Below are 20,423 nucleotides of genomic sequence, written 5' to 3' on the forward strand. Positions count from 1 at the left end.
GAACCCAAGAGAGGAAAAAGCCGCCTTTCCAGCTGGCAACCCCCAGATAAGCGGGAATTAATTTATAGTTATCTATCATTCCAGTTTTTGAAAGAACTTTTTGGGCAGCCACTTAAAAAAAACTACAACTCCCGGCGTGCCCTTCGCCTCCTCTTCTCCAATCGATCCTTAGAGAGCCGAAGCGCGACCGATCGATGCTCTCGGCGCTCGGCAAGGCTCGAAGGCTCCAAGCGGCCGCCTGGCCCACGTGCGTCGGTGTGGGCGTGGCCTCCTTGGACCGGAAGCGAGCGCGCCGGGCGGAAGCGGGGTGGGCGGGGGCCCGTGGCGGCGCATGCGCTCTAGCCTCCTTGTCTTTCTTTCCCCCCGTCGTTGCTGCCGCCATGGCGCCCGCGGTGAGTCTCCGCGCGGGCCGACCGGGGAAGCGGCGGGGATCGGCCGGGGAAGCGGCGGGGATCGGCCGGGGAAGCGGCGTGGGGGGGAGGACACGCGTGGGGACCGGAGGGGCCGTCGCAGAAGCGAAGCAAGCTCGGGAGGGGGGACTCTTTGGGTTCTCCTCCCCCTCCCGAAGACGCCTCAGGCCCCGCCCACGCCCCGATTTGACCCCCCCTCGGGAGGTGGGGGAGGGGAGGCCCACTGAGCACGTGGGGGGGAGGGAGGAACCGGGGCCTTCGGAGCAGCTCCCTCCCTCCCTCCCTCCTGGCCCCTTCCTGAATCTTTTCTTCCTTCCTCTTTCTGATCCATCCCTCACCTGTCAATCTCACCCCTCTATTATCCTCTATGGATCTCTGTCTGTCTCCTCTGTCACCTGTCAATCTAACGTATCCATCCATCCATCTCTCTCTCTAGGTATCAATAGCACTTAGACCAGGGGTGTCCAACCTTGGCAACTTTAAGACTTGTGGACTTCAACTCTCAGAATTCCTCAGCCAGCTGGCTGAGGAATTCTGAGAGTTGAAGTCCACAAGTCTTAAAGTTGCCAAGGTTGGACACCCCTGACTTAGACTCTCTACCGCTTTACCGTCTTTCGAGCCCTAAGATCTGTCTATAAATCCATCCACAATCGGTCTGTCTGCCTCTCACCTAATCTACCCCCCATCCATCCATCTAATCTACCAATCTGTCTGTCTGTCTCAAACTCATGTCATCCATCCATCCATCCCTCTGTTGAATTCTACTGTCTAATGCAATATCAATGCAATATCAGGGGGTTTCCATTCAATTGTATAGGATGTGTTTATTTTCATAGTCATAATGTACACTGAAAATGGTATTTAATTTCATTGTATGAGGTGCAATGGCAAGCTAAACTATATCTCACTTTATCTCACTCTACCATCTATCTAATTTACCATCTATATCTATCATGTATCCATCCATCCACCCTCCCCATCTTATCTATCATCTATTTACCTATCGAATGAGAGAATCAACAGGGGATTAACGAGAAATTTCCTGACAGAACAATCAGTGTAACGGCTTCTCTCCAGAAGCTGTGGGTGCTCCATCACTGGAGGCCTTCAAGAAGAGTCTGAACAGCCATTTGTCAGGAATGGTCTACAGGGGCTCCTGCTTGAGCAGGGGGGGTTGGACTAGAGGACCTCCAAGGTCCCTTCCAGCTCTCTCAATTCTTTTGAAACATTTCATTTCCCACGATAGGAACACGTGTGCGCTCCCTGCCTGGGAGACGGATGAATGAAGGTTTAAACTAGAAATTATATTGATAATACGTGAAAAATGAAATGGCTTCTGCATAGCTCAGCCTTGGGCTGTATTTCTGAAAGTGTGTGTTGTAAATTAATGACTTAATTTAATCCACCTCTATCTGTGAAGGGTCTCAGTATTTAAGGCTGGGAGAGAAAGCTTGATTCCTTCTTTTTAGCATTCAACTCCTGAACCAAGACGTTTTTCTCTGATTTCTTGTCATTCCCTCCCCCTTCATGAATCTGTCACCTCTCCTGTAGAAGAAGCTCACGACGAAAGGCAGCAAAAAAAAGAAACAAGTCTTGAAGTTCACTTTGGATTGCACCCATCCAGTAGAAGATGGAATTATGGACGCTGCCAACTTTGTAAGTCGCAAATAGCTGCGTGAGGTTTTACCCCACAAATCCTTTTGTAACTGTTGCATGATTTAAACGTTGCCTCCTATTTGGGCCTAGAGTACAGGCAGTCCTCAACTTGTGACCCCAAATTTTCACCTTTCTGGCCACCGTTAAGTGGATCCCTGCAGTTGTTTGATTTGGCTTGTCAGAAGGTCACAAAAGGAGATCGCGTGACCTCTGGGACACAGCAATCGTCATAAATATGAGTCAGTTGTCAAGCATTTGAATGTTGACTGTGTGACCCACGGGGAGGCTGCAACGGTCGTCAGTATGAACAACAGTTTGAAGCCACTTTTCCCAGTGCCTTTGTGACTTTGAACAGTCACTAAACGAACTGTTGTAAGTCAAGGTCTACCTGTAATAACTTGGAAGGCGCAGGCACATTGTTACACTAAACGTAATTGAGAGGCAGGTGTCGGGTGGGAGCTGTGGTGCGGTTAGCACTTAAAGCAACAATGTTTTCGGCTCCCCTCATTCCCAGGAGTGTTGACTCCAGGGCTCAAGTTGAGAGACCTCATTGAGGCCCCACCAACCTCAGAGCCAGCCCTGGCTAGGACTCCACTGGTTGGAAATTCTGGAGACCGAAGGGGGAAAAAAATGTTCCATGGATGGGCCGCTTCCGGCACCCACCCATTCCCCCCCTGAATTTGTTCCCAGGAGCAATTCTTGCAAGAACGGATCAAAGTCAACGGCAAAGCGGGGAACCTCGGCGGAGGAGCGGTGACGATTGAGAGGAGCAAAAGTAAAATCACGGTGACCTCCGAGGTTCCGTTTTCCAAGAGGTAAGCGGGCAAGGCGGCCGTTGAGCCCCGGGGTCTTCTCCTGTCGAAGGGCGGGGGGGGGGTGACATCAGGCCCCCTCGGGCCTTCTGTGTTGGGGGACTGAATAAACGAAGCGGAGGATATATTTTATAACTGGGTTTTTGGAGCTTCGGGGTTTGGGACAACACAGGTAATCATTTGTGAGTGATAAAAGACAAAAGAAATAACTAAAAAATAAGTTCAAAAGAGAACAAACCTCTCAAATTCAAAGCCAAACAAACCGAAATACATGAATCCAAAAGAAAACAAAATAATTAAAAAATACATTCAAAACAGAACAAATCCCTCAAAATAAATTCAAAACAAAAAACTTTTAAGTACCGGGTACATACATTCAAAAGAAAACAAAATACTCAAATTCAAAAGAAAATAAACTCAGAAATGAGAAAAAGCTCTAAATGCAAGAGATAACAAAAAAACTGGGAAAAAAAATTCAAAATAAAACTTCAAGGGCAGCCTTGATGGACTTCTAGGTCTTTTTCTAGCCCTGAATTTTCACATGTATTTAATGTCAAGGCTCTGACAAATCCACCCCCATTCAAATCATAAGTCTCCAGCCGCATCCCTCAGAGTAAAAAAAAAAAAAGATTTATTAGGAATGACCATGTCGGCCTTACCTGGGTGCAGCCGACTCTAAGACCCATCATTCGTTTCCTCCTTGACCCTGGTCTTCCCCCGACCCCCTGGGTGTATATTCTCCAGTGGGACACCTCCATAGCCAAGAGCCATCAATCACGCTCTCCGGTAATAATCTTGTGTGCCAACAGCATCGGCTGCCTAGCAATTATCTGAAGCATTTAAGGAATGCACTGCTTCCCCCCCCCCCCTTTGTGCTGGCAACTAAAAAGACCAAAGAAGTATTTTTTAGTTGATGTTTAATGTCTCTCCTCCCCCCGCCCCCAGATATCTCAAGTACCTGACCAAGAAATACCTGAAGAAGAACAACCTACGCGACTGGCTGCGCGTAGTCGCCAACACCAAGGAGAGCTACGAGTTGCGGTATTTCCAGATCAACCAGGACGAGGAGGAGGAGGAAGAGGAGGATTAAATGCCAAGCGATCTGGAGCCGTTTTGTACATGTTTTTCCAGGAATAAAATTGTGGTAGAAATTGTGCTGATGGTCCCCTCCTTTTTGGGGGGGTGTTCAAATGGCCTGAATATGCACCTTTTCCACACCAGGTGTTCTTCCTTCAGGTGGGTCCACCTGCTCCTCGCAACTTTTTAATTTTTTCCTTCACTGTATGCATTGACGAGGCAGAGGGAGGTGGGGATGTGGAGGGTAGAGTGCTCCTGGCCTTGGCGGTTCCACTGAGGCAAGGCGCTGGCTCCTCTCAGGGGCTCCCTAGCTGGGTTGGGGAGGGGTCTCTTTCCATTTTGCTGAGTTGCCCAAAGTGAGATTCTTGTTCGAGCGGGGTTTCCTCCCTGCTTGCTAAGGTAGACTGCCTCTGACTGGGGAGGCGCTCTCCTGATGCTGGAGCTGCCCTCCTCCTGGGAAGATCCTCGGAAAAATCTTCGCGGGGCTAATGTTCCCTTCCGTTTATTTGCTGCAGTGGCTAAACATATCCACCAGAGGGCAACGTTCACTGTTTTTCTTTTGGCAGCCAAAATACCCCAAATTAGCCACCAGGGGGCAGCATACATGGCCCTTTATAGGCTGCGCTGGTCCCAAACGCCCCCCCTTCCTCCCACTGAACCACAATAGGGAATTGATTTCCCATTTGTTTCCTTCCAGAATGTTCCTACCCCACACTAGGATTTCCTAGTGGTGCCCCATCCAAGCTGTTTAACTCCCCCTCCCAAGACCCCCCCCCTCAAAAAAGACACAAAAACACCCCGAAAAGACAACTGCCAGAATGCCGTTGTTCAAATAAGGCCTGATTTTATTTAGCTCGTCGTTCGTTTCATTCCGTAAATACAGTAAGGTTGTTTTTGTCTTTTTAACAATCCGGATCTTTTTTGTTTTTAAACAAGCAGGATGGGAGGCGCCCAGGTGGCTACGCAATCAAGCTTGGGAATAATTACAGTCGTGTTTATTAGAGAGACCCGTGGTTTGTCATTTGGGGGGGGGAAGACTTAACAGATTTGGGGGGAAAGAACGGGGGGGAAATGGATTTATTTACACAAATTTAAGAGGTGTCACAAAGGCTCCCCCCTTTTTTTTGAGGGTGGGGAAATCCAAAGAAATGCCCCAAGCTGATTGACAGACAAGTCCCCACATCGGGGTGAAAGGCACCCTTTCCGCTTTTGCAAAGTGGCCCTTTTGCAAGGGGGGGAGGGGGGTGTCTTGAGACGGGACCCGGGGAGGGAGGGAGGGGCGGCGTCTCGAAAGCCTCCCCCTTCACCCCTCACGCTTGCCGCGTGTTTGCACAAGGCGCTTGACCGGGGTCGTGTCTGGGCTGGTTTCGTGGCAACCCCTCCCCCCCCCCAAAAATAGGTTAATACAAGATAAAGAGTTGGAAGGAACCTTGGGAGGTTGTCTAGTCCAGCTCCCTGCTCAAATAGCCGGACAAGCGAATGCCCAGTCTCTTCTGGAAGACTTCTAACAATGGGGCTCCTGCAACTTCGGAAGGCAAGCTGTCCCGCTGATTTAATTGGGATTTAAAAAAAAATAAAAACGGGATAACAGAAATGGAAGGGACCTGGGAGGTCTTCTAGTCCAACCCCCTGCTCAAGCAGCAGAACATTACAAATGGCTGTCTGGTCTCTTCTTAAAAACCTCCAGCGTTGGAGCACCACAACTTCTGGTGGCAAGCAGTTCCACAGGTGAATTGTCCTCCCTGTCAGGAAATTCCTCCTTAATTCCAAGTTGCTTCTCTCCTTGGTGAGTTTCCACCCCTTGTTTCTTGACTTCTGCTGCTTTGGAGAGTAAGTTGAGCCTCCTCTCCTTTGGGGAAGCCCCTCGAATATTGGAAGATGCTATCATATCAGCCCCTTTGTCCTTCTTCTCATTCAAGTAGACACCCCCAATTCCTGCAAACGGTTCTTCTTGGGTTTTAGCCTCCAATCCCGATCCTTTTAAGTTGCACTTCTCTGCACTCTTTCTAGAGAACATCTTTTTTTCACATTATGGCGAAAAAGATGTCATTTTAAAAGCCGTTTTAACCCAAAATCTTACATTTAAGGGTTAGATATGTAGTCGATCCAAGCTCATTGAGTATTTTGGGGGTGGGTGGGGGGGAGAAAGAGAAGAACAATATGGACGTTTTCAATCGGGCCTTTTTAACAGGATCCGACTCTCTGCCCCCAATTTGAGATGTAAAATTCTGCATTTCGCTAAGGCACAACGAGCACATCAACTGCTAACGCATCCTTCCCTGAAACACTTTCTGGAGGGGGGGTGGGCAATGTGGGGTGCACTCACGGCAAGCCCCCTCCTCAGACGGGCTCTCTCCCCCTCCCTCCCTGGTGCAAGGGGCATTTCAGGTGCCGCAGCCGTGCCAATTCCAGCAAAGCAGCGATCCGATTCCCCAAAGGCAAGGAGAATTTTGTCGAACCGACTCTCAAAAGCGAGAGCTGGTGGATACAACCCCACCGATTCTGGGGGTGCCCGGGAACGTGGCTCGACTTCACCTGAAGGCCACCTTGAAATATCTGAAATAAAGATAATATTTCTGGAACGATAACCTAGACCAAAAACTTTGCGGGAAGACGGGAGCCGTTTCTACTGTAAACCAGCCATAACCTGTGCACCGTTATCCGAAAATATACTAACTCCCTTTGTCCAGAAACGATTTTGAGAAGTTTCTTGATTCTCTCTTTTTTTTTTCTCCTCCCCATCTCAAAAAGATAAAAATAAAAATCTGATTTCTTTTATCAAACTGAAAATAAAAATAACTAAACCACGTCAAGGAAGGAGCGATGGTTTGGGAAGGAGGCATGCATTTGCTCCACACAAGCAGGTTCTAATAATGATCTCAGCTCGGCCCATGCCTGCCTTTTATATAAAAATAGTGCCAGCTCTTGTTAGAGGGAAGAGGAGGGCATGAAGGAGGGGAGGTCCACATTCATGTTTAAAAACACTGACCCTTGTGCCCACAAGTTATTTTTGTCTTTTGGAACGGGGGGAATGCAACCCATTGCCGTAATGTAAACAGGGGGCTGAAAATTTGCTTTGCAAAATAAAAGGGAAACGTTGGATTTTCCGTGTGATTTTTTTTTTCCCCTCCAGAATGTTGTTTCTTGCATTGACGGAGGGAGAGCGGGGGAGGAAAGAGGAAAATAAAAAGCAAAAAAGCAAAAAAGAAAAGAAAGGCCTTCAATGTGATCTGGCCACGATGGGAAATGGGGGTTCTTTTGTTTTTCCTCTCTCTCTTAAGGAACGTCTCTGGGTGCAGTGTTGGGTTTTTGTTTTAAATTCTCAGATGCAAAACCGTCGTGCTCGCTCGGCTTCTTCGGAATAAGCTTAAAGCAAGCGAAGAGGAGAGAGGCGGACGCGAGAGGATTAGTCCCAGATTAACCGGGGGGGGGCCCTCTCAAATGCCCCCCCGTTATTAAGAGCGGTAGTCCTTTTTGCTGTACGGTTTATTGCCTAGGATGCTATCGATTTCATGGATAATCGAAGAGGAGAGCTTGGGAAGGACCTATCCGGGAAAGAAGGATGGAGTTAAGTTTGCAATCTCACCGGCCTTCATCTTGGAAACAAACCACCCCGAATACTGAGTTAAAGGTTTAATTTATACAGGAGTTTTTCAGGAACACGATGATCTGTAAAATGGGCATGCATTTTAGCCTTTCTCAGTATCTATCTATCTATCTATCTATCTATCTATCTATCTATCTATCTATCTATCTATCTATCTATCTATCATCTATCTTCTATCTAATCTAATCTATGCCTGAATTTGTTGGCTCAGCTCACACCAGTGCTGAGCTGAGAGTCCCCAGCCTGTGGATGGGCCATCTGTTCCAGATTAAATTTTTAATTAGCAATATTAAGGGGACTGGCGATCTATCAGTCCAACATCTAAAAAGAAAAAGAAAGAAAAAAGGCCCACGGGAAGAATTGAGAACTAACATGAATAAGTTTTATTTAACTTAAATAAAGGCTTATTTAAATAGGTCTTAAGGGGAGAGGTATAAAACGTTGCTTTCCAGTGGTTTAGTTTGGGAAAAAGTGACAAGGAAGACACAATGGCTTTTGGTGTCGATGTGTGGAAATTGGTGCTTATAATTGCCCCCACCCCACCGCCTTAAAAGACTCCCCCCCTTTTCCTCACCTGTATTGCTCCAATATTCTCCATCAACTGATCGGCGTTGGAAGCTCCTAGTAGGACGGAACTGACACTCTCGTTGCGTAAACACCAGGCTGGTAAAAAATGCACAATTATTAAGAGAAGAGTGTTTGCTGGCCGGATGCCCTTCCTGTCACCAGTGCGGGAGTTTTGCTCAGTAGTTATATTCTCATTGTGCCCAGAGAGGGAAAAATATCTGCCTCTCCCTAGGATCGAACCCACAGCCTCCTGATTGTGAGGCAAGAGCGCCACCTCTAGGCCACCGCACCGCTCAGAATGGTCACTAAAGAAATGGTTGTAAGTGAAGGACTTCCTGAAGGGAAGAAGGAACGAATTGCGACCTTTAACAGACTACAAAGACGTGATTCCACCAAACTGTAGGCTTGCGACACGCAATGCCCATCTGCTATCGATGCCCGCAGAACTCTCTGCCACAATATTTAATTTGGACGAGAACGCGAGTTCCGCCTTCCCACTCACCGATGGCGAGCTGCGGCAAGGTGCAGCCGAGCCGCTCGGCGATCGCTTGCAACTCCTTCAGCTTTGCCTGCTGCCGCCTCCCTTCCTCACTTAAGATCTTGTCCTTCAGCCACTGGTAACCCTAGATGGGAGGAAGAAGGCGGGACAGACCAGGATGGACGGGAGCATCCCGGGAGCTGGGCGGAATCAACGAGGGAGGGGAGCAGGCGGGCGCTTACTTTGAGCGACGCTCGGGAGTAAGGGGGGATCCCGCCGTCGTACTTCCCCGACACGATTCCACACGCCAAGGGGGACCACGTCATGGCTCCTACGCCTGGGAAGGAAGAGAAGGCGGTGAGGCCGCACGGCAGAGTAAATGCCAAGCTCAGATTGCAAGGAACCGGAAACCGAGTCAAGTTTCCAAGCCATCTCGTTTGCTGGAACACCAGAGGAAGCGAAGCCACGCTGCAAGGAGTCAGTGGTCCTCGACGTACGACCACAATGGAGCCAAACATTTCCGTTGCTTGGGGGGGCAGTTGTGAAGTGAGTTGTGTCCCTTTTTATGACCTTTCTTGCCATCGTTGTTAAGTGAATCACTGTGATCATTCAGTTAGTCCCATGTTGGCTGAGTGAGTCTATCTTTGTTGCAACAGTGGATCAAGTGCACCAAAGACAAATTTTTCAATGCTGTTGTAGCTTCAAATGTCGCTAAATGAATTGTTATAACTCAAGGACTACCTGTATTGTTTTGGAAAGAGATTTCTAGTGTTTTTTTTTTTCCTATTTGAAACTGTATTTTTTTAAACCAGGACTAATTTTTAAGCATTCTTGAGCACCAGAGGCAGCTAAGCCATAGTTTGACTAAATTGTATTGGCTAGATTCCTACAACCCGAATAAAGGGAAGCTAAAAGAATGGGATTTTCCTGCTTGAGCAGGGGGCTGGACTAGAAGACCTCCAAGGGGCCTTCCAGCTCTGTTTTTTTGCTGCGGGATAGGGTTATTTGGGTGGTGGGACAGCACCCTGCGACGGACGGGCGAGGCGAAAGACTCACCGATCTTGTGGAAAAGCTCTGGAAGTTGAACTTCGACCTTCTCCCGTTGGAACATGTGATATTCGGCTTGTTCACAAATCGGAGGGATCAGGTTGAACTGCCGGGCCACAGAATAGGCCTCCTGCAAGGAGAGATCCATTTTGATCACATGAATCACAGGGTCCATATGGTCATTAAAGTCACGGCCCAAAGTCCCTTTTTTCAGTTGTAACTTTGAACAGTCACGAAAGAACTGCTGTTGAGGACTAGCTGTGACTCTCTGGATTTTAAACAGGGGCCTTGCACAAAACGTCCATATGTTGGACTCAAGATAAAGCGAGTGAAAAAAAAAAAAGCCTATCGGAAGAGAAATGGGTGTGAATTTGGGGCGATTTTCCCCCAAATGCCTTTGGAAGGTGTGGGAGCTTCATCGCTGGCAGCTTTGGAGAAGAGACTGGGCTGCCATCTGTCAGAAATGGTGTAGGGTTGGACTAGATGACCTACAAGGTCCCTTCCGACTCTGCTACTCTCTTAAATCCTTTTGGATTTTCTCTGCAATCCTGGCCCACGGGGAGATGTCCAGGGTGCTGATTCGCTCGGTCCCCGACTCCGAAGCTTTGCTCAGCCTGGAAGACCATTTCGGGGGGTGCGTTATTCTATTCTAAGGTGGAAAGTGGGTGAAGGAAAATCACTGGGGAAGAGAAGAGAATTCTGATTTTGTCTAGGACTCCATGATTGCTACTTCCAACCTCTAAAATCACTTTTTTCGTACATCAACTGCATTCGCAAGCATTTAACGGTGGGTGCGTGGTTGCAGGAGGTACAGTACCATAATCTCCATGGAACTCCACCGCGAAGTGCCCCAGTACATCACCATCCCTTGGTTGATGACGTGAGTCATGGCTCGTACGGTCTCTGCAAAAAATAAACAAGCAACGAGACGACAGGAAGAGAAAAGAAAAGGGTTAATTCCAAGAGCCGCAAAATAAGCAAGGCCGCCCAACCGAAATTAAGGCCACAACACCAAACAGGAGAAAGGAAAGGAGAGGGCAGGAGATCGGGCAACATCTTGCAAGCAAATCGAGACCTCGGGAAAAATCGGAAGAAAATGGGAGAATGTTCCCACGAGAAAATGGAGTTGGCATGGCTACGAAACGGATCGTTTTGTTGCGATGGACACGAGGGAGGATAAGAAGAAAACAAAATGGGGACATAGATGGAGGGCTTAGATGGTTGATCTTCTGAAGGGATCTAGCGCACAACTAGCGACAAGAGGCTCCGTAACATTCAAAGTGGTGGCCATCAACCTCTTCTGGCAACTCGAAAACAGGCACAGGAATGCTTTACGAGTTGACATCCTACCCAGTGCAGAATCTACAGCAGAGGGCGAATAATCCTGCCTGTTACCCACTTTCCTGAGAAACTGGCTTGGCACTAATCAGGTGGGGGAGCTTGCAGGAGCCACGCCACAATGCGCGCATTAAGCCACGAAAGGTTGCTTCGTTGGGGTGTTGAAGGTGATGACATTGGGCCATTCGGAGGAGAGAAGGGAAGGAAGGAAGGTTTTAAGGCAAGCCTTTTGTGCTTTTAACGTTACTTGCAAGATGTTATATAATCAAGGGGACAGAAAGGTTGTTGGTGGTTGTTGTTATTATTATTATTATTATCTGATATTCCTTTTTCATTCTTTGCGTCGTCCTCCGAGGAAAGGGAGCTTCTGCCAATCAGAATGAAAAGCCTCCAAAGCGAAAAAGAGGGAAGAATGAAAAAGAAAAGGAAAAAAAGGAAGGAAGGAGGGAAGGAAGGGAACGCGAGGGATTTCTGTCCCGTCAAATGCTGCTGGGGATGCAGTTAATCAAGGAGGGGTACCTTCTATGACGAATGTTCGCGACTTGGAACTAAATGGGGTCCCTGGTGATAGAAAACAGATTTGAGAGAGGCAAGAGTTTAGAGCGGTAAACCCTGCTTTCCATCCAGGGAGGGGGAGGGAAGCAGCCCCCTCCCGATTCGGGCCCTGTTCCTCGGGAAGAGACGGACGGATCTCGTCCGAGAAGCTGGAACGAGTTTGCCTCAAAGCCTCCAGCCACTCCGGATTTCTTTTGCCAAGAATCCTCTAATACCGTCGCAACGTCGGATTGTTCTGCTCGCGAGGCTCCCATTCACACGATTCCTTCAACCAGCAGAACTCCCAGCCTGAGTTAATCCAAAGTTCGGCTGTTTTTTGTAACCTGCTGGCTTGGCTATCGGACCTCGGGTAGAGCCGGCCACTCGAGGGACACCTTGACTCACGACCCGTTTGTTAAACATATGTGCCCGCCCGTCTCATTTATCGAGACACGCCTCGTTTAGTGACTGTTCCAAATGACGGCGGTGCTATAAAAAGGGACTTCAACTGGTCCTGGCCCTTAGGACTGCCACAGAGTCCCCCGAGATCACGATTTGTATTTTATGACGGTCGCGGCATCCGGGAGGCCCACAGTTGCCATTTGTTCACTTCCAACAAGGATAGAAGGTCATAGTTCTGACAAATCTGTATGTGTAACAACTTTTTAAGGACCCCGCCAAGTTTAACTGGGATCATTAAGATGCTTCTGTTCTGTAGAAATTTGAGCAAAAAACCAAATAACAGCTTACCTTCCATAGGTGTGTTCGGATCCGGCCGATTGGCAAATACCACGTCCACGTAATTCAGTTGTAGCCGTTCTAGTGACCCCTTTAAACCTGGAGGGGGCAAGAGAAGCCTTACTCTCCGTTGCAATAAGATCCAAATGCCGTGTAATTATTACAAATAAAATAAAATAAAATAAAATAGATGAACAGGACTTCATTTCTAACTGTTCCTTGTCTGATCAGGAAATTCAGGTAGTCCTTGACTTACGACCGCAACTGAGCCCAAAATTTCTGCTGCTAGGCAAGACTGTTTTGAATCACATTCGGCCTCATTTTACAACCATTCTTTGAGTGGTTGTTCAGTGAATCGCTGGTGAAGACTTACAACCATTTGGCTCGAAGGGACAACCGCCTCAGAAAAAAACCCAACTTTGGACCATTTTTCACACTTACGACCGCTGCAGCATACCGGGAATACAAATTCAGTGACGCTTGGCCACCGGCTCGTATTTATGACAGGTCTCAGCCTTCCCAGGGTCACACCATCCCCTTTCGCGACCTTTTGAGGAGCAAAGTCGATGGTGGAAACCGAATTCACTTAACAACCTAACTTAACTGCAGGGATTCACTTAACAACAGTGCCGGAAAAAGTTGTAAGACAGGACAACTGTCTCACTTAGCAGCAGACATTATGGGCTCAATTGTCGTCTTAAGTCAAGGACTACCTGCAGAGAGAACTGTGTGTAGGGGACGAAAATGAGACCCCCAAATTAGACCAGTTGGCTTTTGAAGGGGGAATAGCCGTTTTTCACACTTAACGACCATTGCTGGGATCGCATGGCCCTCATTCGGACACAACTCTGGATCAGGAATTATATTTTGGGGACAAAGAATCGAAGGAAGCAACATTTCTTTACCTTCTATAATGTGCTTTCTGGAAAGGCCTCGTTCTGTCTCGGCTCTAGAGGGGAAAAAAAAGAAACCAAGAGAAGGATGAAGTCATTAAACAGGAAGTCCTCAAGTTACGACCATCTGCTTAGCGACAGCTCGAAGTTACCACCTTCCTGAAAAAGTTACGAGCTGGACCTGAAGTTCTGACAACATGCCCCACCCGTTGGAACATGATTTGCCCTTGGGGTGCTGGGCAACACAACCACAACTTACAATGGTTTGCAGTGACGCGTTTTATGACAGACACGCCATAAAATGGAAAAACTCACGGCCCTTCCTTTTAGGCAAAAAAGCTACTCATAGTGAACCATAGGTTTGAGCTTATAAATATTCCGTTCGCTTAATGACCACTGCAAGAGCATCATAAAATCAGGATGTTCACCTGTTTTGCAGCCGCTGTGACTTATGACCATCCTGGGTGGCCTTTATTACGGTCATAACTCAAGGACTGCCTGCACACTATCAAATATATTTTCATTTTGGAAAGAGAGAGAAACTGGCTGGGCCAGGAGGACAGGGCACTCTTCTCATGCTCAGAGGGGCTTACTTCTCTTCCCGTAGTTGCAAAAACGGCACCTGAGATCGGACGCAATTTCTGACAACATTTCAAGATTATTTTCCCCCCTCGTCGTATGATGGGGCTGAGTGAAGTGAGCAACAGCTAAAATACATTTCAATCCATGAAATAAAATCATAAATAAAAATACATACGTACTTCCCTCCCCAAAAGATTTTCGTTGTGATCACTAAACTGGACCGTCTGGAAGGAAGAAAAAACAAGAGAGGAACACGGATTAAATGCCGCTCAGTGCTCTAATTTCACTTTGATTGGAGACCAGCCTACCCTGCAGGGCTGTTTCCCACTCCCCCCCCTCCCCCTCTAACCAAGTTCAGTTCCCAGCCAGCCTGAGCAGACTTCAACTCCCAGAATGCCTGCTTGGCTGGGGAATTCTGGGAATCGAAGTCTGACCATTGAGAAACGCTCGGCTAAAATTCTAAGCAAGCGCTATTGTCTTGGTTTTGTCTCCCTTTATCAAGGTTCTAGTCCACATGAGGCAGTGAAAATCGACCCAAAACGTTTTGGGAGTGGGGGGGGGGGGGATAAAAGTAGAATTTGGTTGCAGGAAAAGCGGTTACCTCCATCCTTTCTTTTTGATAATGTTCCCCAGGACGACTTCAGCTCTGTGAAATTAGAGAAAAAAAGACACACGACATGAACAGGAACTCAGAAAAGGCAATGCGGGGAAGGTCTCCGAGAAGCAGCTCCTATTTGTTGGCTCACACTCTTTTTTTAAAAAAAAAAAAGGAAAAGAAAAAGAGGATTAAAACATTATGGATGTCAGGATTCCGGCAGTGACCCCCCAATTCAATCCTGAGTCTCGAGCCAAACTTCCAAAGGATTTATTGGGAGTAAACATGCCGGCACTGCCTGGGTGTAGCCGACTCCGAGGCACCTAATTCATTGTCCCCCTTGACCCTGTTTCCCCCCACCCCCCAAATCTCCTGGGTGTGTCATAAATCACATTCTCCAATGGGACATCTCCATAGCCCAGAGTCATCAACCATCATCTCTCCAGGTAGAACTTTAGCTTGGCAGAAACTCCAGTCACCTAGTTGCTATCTTTGCAAAACATTTATGGAATGCACTTTCGATTTCCAAGCTGCTGCACTGCTCCCCACTCCCTTTCTGTTGGCAAGTCTAAAAAGACCCACAGAAATATTTTATGAGTCGACAATGGATTTAAGATCCATAATTTTTCCATCGGGAGCCGCCCCGAAGGAGCCTCCTCTTCTTAATTTAGGAAGAGAACGCCGACTCCTGCAGAGACGTGTCGTTTGAGCGAACAGACTCTCCCCGCAATTGGGAAAAAACTCAGTGGGTGAAAAAGAGCCACAAAATACGTTTGTATTCTTTAAAAAAAAAAAAAAACTTTATAGGCCACCCAGAGTCCACACAACCGAGACTGTGCTTCTTACAACCGCCCCCCTGCACGGGAGGCCAGTGGGAAAGAGAAGGGCCAGACGGAACAGGTAATTCTCAACTTACAACCATTCGTTTAGCGATGTTGTAATTGTTGTGAGTGGAGACTGACCTGTGTCTCCAACGCTTCTCTTCTGCCTCTTCCCCACGGTATTGGTTTTTCCTTCCTTCCTTCCCTTTTATAATTTGTGTTTTTATGTTCTTCTAAAAATTTTAATTACGTACATTTTAAGAAAAAGGAGGAGCAGCCCCTGCCTTAATTATATTACTTTCAGCTATTCTGGTGTCTGTTAAAAAAAGGGCTATTTTTCCCCCTCAAATCATCTTCCAAATTCCATTAATTTTGAGGCAATGGGAGTCAGGTAACGGATGAAGATTCATGGTCCTAGTGCCGTCCTCTTCTTCACGAAAGCTTTCTCCTGCTATGCTATCCAAGATCTCCTAGTGGCCTCCGCTCCAAGACGAACTGGTCTGACTCCACTTAGCTTTGAAGTCCAGATGAAGTTTGGGCAGAAATGCCTCGGTTCCACTGAATCAGGATTAGACCACATTTTTTTCCACTGTTGTGTCGTTGGTCCTTAAATTTGGCTCCCCGCTGTCGAGTGCCCGAATTGCAGGGATTTGAAGGTCATCTAGCCTGACCCCCCGTTCCTTGGCCTCCTGTCGTTGTTGTGAGAAGCACAAGCCAGGGAGCGTGCCACTTACTTCCCTGCGGCGTAGACCTCGGCCGTGTCGAAAAGGTTGATGCCGTTGTCATAAGCAAGGGTCATCAGCTGCTCGGCCACCTGCAAGAGAGACACTGATGTGATCCCGGGAGCCGAGTTGAGCAAACCACGATTGCTGGTTCCATCACTTGGGATGTGAGGTTTGAAAGGGCCAGATCCCCCCCATTAAATTTAAACAATCCAAAACTATTAAAAAACAAAATAAAATATGTAAAAAACAAATTGTAAAAATATAAAATATAAAGAGTAAAGAGATACCCCCAAATAAAAGCTATAAAAATAAGCTATAAGAAATAAATCATAAAAAATAAACTGCAAAATACACAAAAATGAAAAGTATTAACAAACTATAAAAATAAAACAAATTATAGAATATCAAATAACCTATACAATATGCAAAAATAAAATAAGCTATAAAGATTATCTGTAAAAAAATAAACCATGATATAAACTAGAAAACAATACAAAAATGAAATACTAAAAAACTAAACTATAAAAATAGAATAAAACAAGTTATAGAATATCAACCTATCAAAATATGCAAAAATAAAATAAGCTATTAAGATTATCTGTAAAAATAATAAGGTAAGCCATATACAATAAAATAAACTAGAAAACATACAAAAATATTAAAAAGCTAAACTACAAAAAAGGAATAAAACAAACTATAATGCACGAAATAAACTGTAAAGAACATGCAAAAATAAGCTACACAAATAAACGATAAAAAATAAAATCAATTAGGAAACATACAAAAATAAAATACTAAAAAACAAAGTATAAAAAGAGAATAAAACACATTGCAAAATATAAAATAGATTATAAAAAAAATGCAATTTTTAAAAAATAAGATATTATGAAAAATAAATTATAAAGATTAAATAAACATTTTCCTGGCTCTGGGTGTTGTAGAACCAGGTGTGTCTTTTGTCTCTACCTGGCCTGCTCTGCAAGGCTGGATTTGCAGGGTTTTTTCTCTTCTCTAAGTGTGAAACCATCCTGTGCTTACATGCTTATTAAATACATTTAGCTGTCCCACACACTGATTTGTGTCACACTCCAATTTTACAACCCTCTGCAAAACGGTCAGTTCCGATATTTGGCAGGAGTGGATGGAGGGTGTCAGAAGAGGTTAAAAGAAATCTTTTCTGGTCCAGCTTTAGCTTTTTATGCTTGCAAAAAAAACTCTAAAATTGAAACCAGGAAAAAAAAATATATATCTTTACCTCATCTGTTATCTGTCCTCCAAAGGTCACCCAGGTTCCTGCAGCAGACAGACAGAAATAATTAAAAAAATAATATTGTTTTATTTAATAACTGCATCGTTTACTTATTTTAATATCCCAGAAAGGGGGAGGAATTGGATTAAAGGGGATAAGCAGAATTTAGTGAAAGTTCAAAGTTGTGTGTGTGTGTGTGTGTGTGTGTGTGTGTGTATTTAAAGGAGTAGGGGAGAATTCAAATTTTGCGCCCAAACTGCGTCCTTCACAGACCCGCAAAACCTTCCTTGCACCCAAAGCCGGATGGTGGGAATGTTCACTCACCTAAACCGAGGCAGGAAACCCGCAGTCCAGACTTCCCGAGGTTTCTGGAAAAAAAAAACACCACACACACACACACACACACACACACACACACAAACATGTGAAAAAGGAGGTTTGCTGGCTGGGCTCTGATGCTGCCTTGTGAGCAGCAGATACCTTTGCAACTCCGACCTGCACGAAAAACACACAGACACGCACAAACCCCGCATGCACTTGGCAAGGAGAGCAAACTCGGCGGCTTCATGAAACGGCCGTTATAAAACAGGGAGCCAACCACGACTCAGGTCGATTCACCCTTCGGTGAAGGCCCATTCCAAGCCAGAGCCGCTCTGGTTTATCGCCTCTCCTCGCCCTTACGACCGTTCCTTGCATTGCAACCATCGCGGAATACCACCCACCCCCCACCCCCCCCGCCCTGGGGGAGCAAAATCCAGGCATTTGACCTTTGCAACTCTCGTCCCTGACCCAAGTTCGTTTAGGGACCGTTCAATGTTACGAGGGCACGGGGGAAAAAAGTGACTTACGGCCGGTTTTCACACTTTATGACTGTGGTCACGTGATCGAAATTCAGACCCCGGGCAACCGAGTCATAGTTATGACGGCCGCTGTGTCCAGGGGTCGTACAATCTTCTTTTGCAAACAAGCAAAGTCAATGAGGAAGCCAGATTCACTTAACGACGATGTTACTAACTTAATGGCAGCGACTGACTTAATGACGATGGTTAAGGAAGGTCGCAAAATGGGGCAAAGCTCACTTAAAAACAGCCTCGCTTAGCAGAAGCAAGAAATTTGGGGCTCCCGTTGGTCGTAAGGCGAGGACCAGAGTCACGGGGAGAAGCACCTCCTACCTGTACTTCATGCCGGGCTGTTTCGTGGCCGCGTGGCTGGTGGGGGAGACACTCTGCGTGGACAGCTGGCCGAGGCTCTGGGCCACCATAGCCACGGCCCGAAAGCGGCCCCGGGCCCCGGGGCTCCCTGCATTTTGCCGGCTGAGCCGCTCCTCGGGGTCCGGCTCTTGACGTTGTGCTCCGAGCAGGCGAAAGAGACTTGCATGCCGGCCACCCAGCCGGCTCCCTTTCGGATGCGCAACGGTGGAGAATTTCCTTCGCGGAGGGAGGGACGAGCAGCGGGGACGGCCGTCCGGTCAAGGGAGGGAGCCCCCCGGAGCCATCCCCCTGAGTCCTTTAAAGGGGGGAGCACAGAGAAGGGGGGGGGGTCTGGGTTTGTCGGATGCCCCGGTTTCAGGACGCCGGTGCGAATCCTGGCTTGCTGGACCCGTCCCGCTTGAGAGGCAGCTGGCGAAGGGAGGCTTGTCCGAGTGAGGAGCCTCTTGCCTGCCTGCCACGCACGGCTGCTCCTTCTCTGTCTCGGTGGCGCCCAGAGAGACGGCAAGCCTCGTGCACACACACACACACACACACACCTCCACACACAGAGACACAAGCTGTCTCTTCACTCCCACCCGGGCTGTTTCCTCGTCCCGCTGCTCCCCCCCACAGAGGAAGCAAAGCTGCAGGTGAAGAGCTGGTAGCAGCCTCTGTCGTCCAACCTTCCTCCCCCCCCCCCGGGTGTTTTCTCCTCCTCCTCTTCTCCCTTCTTCTTTCCTCCGTTTGTTTCTCCTCTCCTCTTCCCTTCTTCCTTCTCCTCCATTCTTCCTTCTCTTCTTCCCCTTCCTCTTGTCTTCCTTTCTTCGTCTCCTCCTCTTCCTCCTTCTCTCCTTCCCCTTCCTCTTCTTCCTTCCTCCTTCTCTTGTCTTCCTCCTCCTTTCCTCTTCATCTCCTCCTCCTTTTTCTCCTTCTCTTCTTCCCCTCCTCTCCTTCCTCTTCATCTCTTTCTCCTTTTTCTTTCCTCCAGAAAAACTGTGAATGCTCCATCCCTGGAGGTTTTCAAGAACAGACCGGAGACCCACTTGTCTGAAATGGTTGAGGGTCCCTGCTTGAGTAGGGGGCTGGACCAGATGACCTCTGAGGTCCCTTCCAACTTTGTTATTCTGAGATAGGGATGGATAGATAGGTAGGTAGGTAGGACAGACGGACGGATGGATAGACAGACGTGACAGAGGGAGGGATGGATGGATGGATGGATGGATGAATGATTAATGGAAGGAAGGAGGAAGGAGGAAGAGGGAGAGATCAGACTCCCTCCAGGAGCTCTGGGTGCTCCATCATGGGAGGTTTTCAAGAAAAGACTGGGCCATCATATAAAATCTCTTGCATTGAACACGGGGCTGGACTAGAAGACCTCCGAGGTCCCTTGCAACTCTTGTTATTTTTCTTCTGATAATCTGCAACAGGCAGATCGCACGGGACTCTCCCTTCTTCCCCAAAACAATTGTCTCTAAACCCAAGAAGTGGAACCTCCTCTCCTCTTGGTGAAGTCTTTGCCCATTTTATGTCGAATTTTTCAGCGCCTGGCGGAGGCTTCCTTCGCTCCCGGCTAGAAGGCCTTTTCCGGTTTTCATTTCTTTATTTTTTTTATTTGCAAGAGATGAATAATAGATCAGCCCTTATTAGAAAGCCTGTAATCCAACACTTTCCTAAATGTCCTGCCATGCACCCGGAGTTATAAACAGAGGCATCTGCAATATTCATGGCAGGCAGGGGAAGGAAATGTAATATTTATGGCACACTGCCCAACTCTGCCCTCCTGAGTCAAAGCAGGCGCCCGGCGGGGGATTTTGGCTCCCGGATGCCTCTTGCAAATAGGGGTGGTGTGTGCGTGTGCTTGTGTCTCTGTTGGTGTATGTGTATGTGTGTGTGAGAGAGAACTTATAGATATCCCCTGCTGGGCCATCTGGAGGCAATGTCTGAAAATGGCACCTTAAGCTTTGGAAATGCCTTTTTCCCCCCCTTCTTGGAAGGGACCTTGTAAGTCATCTAGTCCAACCCCCACCCAAGTGGGAGACCTTACACCATTTTTGACAGATGGGAGGCCAGTCTCTTCTTGAAAGCCTCCAGAGACGAAGCTCCC

At 47.4% G+C, this 20,423-nt stretch overlaps 2 protein-coding genes across 10 annotated transcripts in view; one reads left to right on the forward strand and one right to left on the reverse strand.

The window, feature by feature from the left end:
- Positions 1-265: 265 nt before the first annotated feature.
- RPL22 (ribosomal protein L22) lies at positions 266-4,033 on the forward strand. Its single transcript, XM_026720921.2, has 4 exons — positions 266-392; positions 1,962-2,066; positions 2,757-2,881; positions 3,824-4,033. Exons 1-4 carry the CDS (start codon positions 381-383, stop codon positions 3,966-3,968), a joined length of 387 nt encoding a protein of 128 aa, XP_026576706.1. The 5' UTR covers positions 266-380; the 3' UTR covers positions 3,969-4,033.
- Positions 4,034-4,777: 744 nt separating this feature from the next.
- Positions 4,778-20,423, reverse strand: part of KCNAB2 (potassium voltage-gated channel subfamily A regulatory beta subunit 2) — a 30,456-nt gene continuing 14,810 nt past the window's right edge. For all 9 annotated transcript variants that reach the window (XM_087914978.1, XM_087914980.1, XM_026720895.2 and 6 more), the window contains 13 exons: positions 17,454-17,497; positions 17,136-17,173; positions 15,890-15,969; positions 14,341-14,385; positions 13,919-13,963; positions 13,170-13,213; positions 12,277-12,363; positions 10,472-10,557; positions 9,664-9,784; positions 8,850-8,944; positions 8,632-8,752; positions 8,137-8,225; positions 4,778-7,500 (listed from right to left, as the gene is read on the reverse strand). In XM_087914978.1, the coding sequence (XP_087771104.1) occupies positions 7,411-7,500; positions 8,137-8,225; positions 8,632-8,752; positions 8,850-8,944; positions 9,664-9,784; positions 10,472-10,557; positions 12,277-12,363; positions 13,170-13,213; positions 13,919-13,963; positions 14,341-14,385; positions 15,890-15,969; positions 17,136-17,173; positions 17,454-17,497 (985 nt within the window). In that variant the 3' untranslated portion in view covers positions 4,778-7,410. The remainder of the gene's footprint in view (positions 7,501-8,136; positions 8,226-8,631; positions 8,753-8,849; positions 8,945-9,663; positions 9,785-10,471; positions 10,558-12,276; positions 12,364-13,169; positions 13,214-13,918; positions 13,964-14,340; positions 14,386-15,889; positions 15,970-17,135; positions 17,174-17,453; positions 17,498-20,423) is intronic.

Source organism: Pseudonaja textilis, chromosome 18, assembly GCF_049901715.1.
Source record: "Pseudonaja textilis isolate UNSWEBS1 chromosome 18, rPseTex1.2, whole genome shotgun sequence".
Classification (NCBI taxonomy): Eukaryota; Metazoa; Chordata; class Lepidosauria; order Squamata; family Elapidae; genus Pseudonaja; species Pseudonaja textilis.

Excerpts from the sequence above, each read along its gene's own strand:
- RPL22 (XM_026720921.2), top strand. Across the intron at positions 2,067-2,756 it reads TTATGGACGCTGCCAACTTT|GAGCAATTCTTGCAAGAACG; the intron begins GTAAGTCGCAAA and ends ATTTGTTCCCAG. Across the intron at positions 2,882-3,823 it reads GAGGTTCCGTTTTCCAAGAG|ATATCTCAAGTACCTGACCA; the intron begins GTAAGCGGGCAA and ends CCCCGCCCCCAG.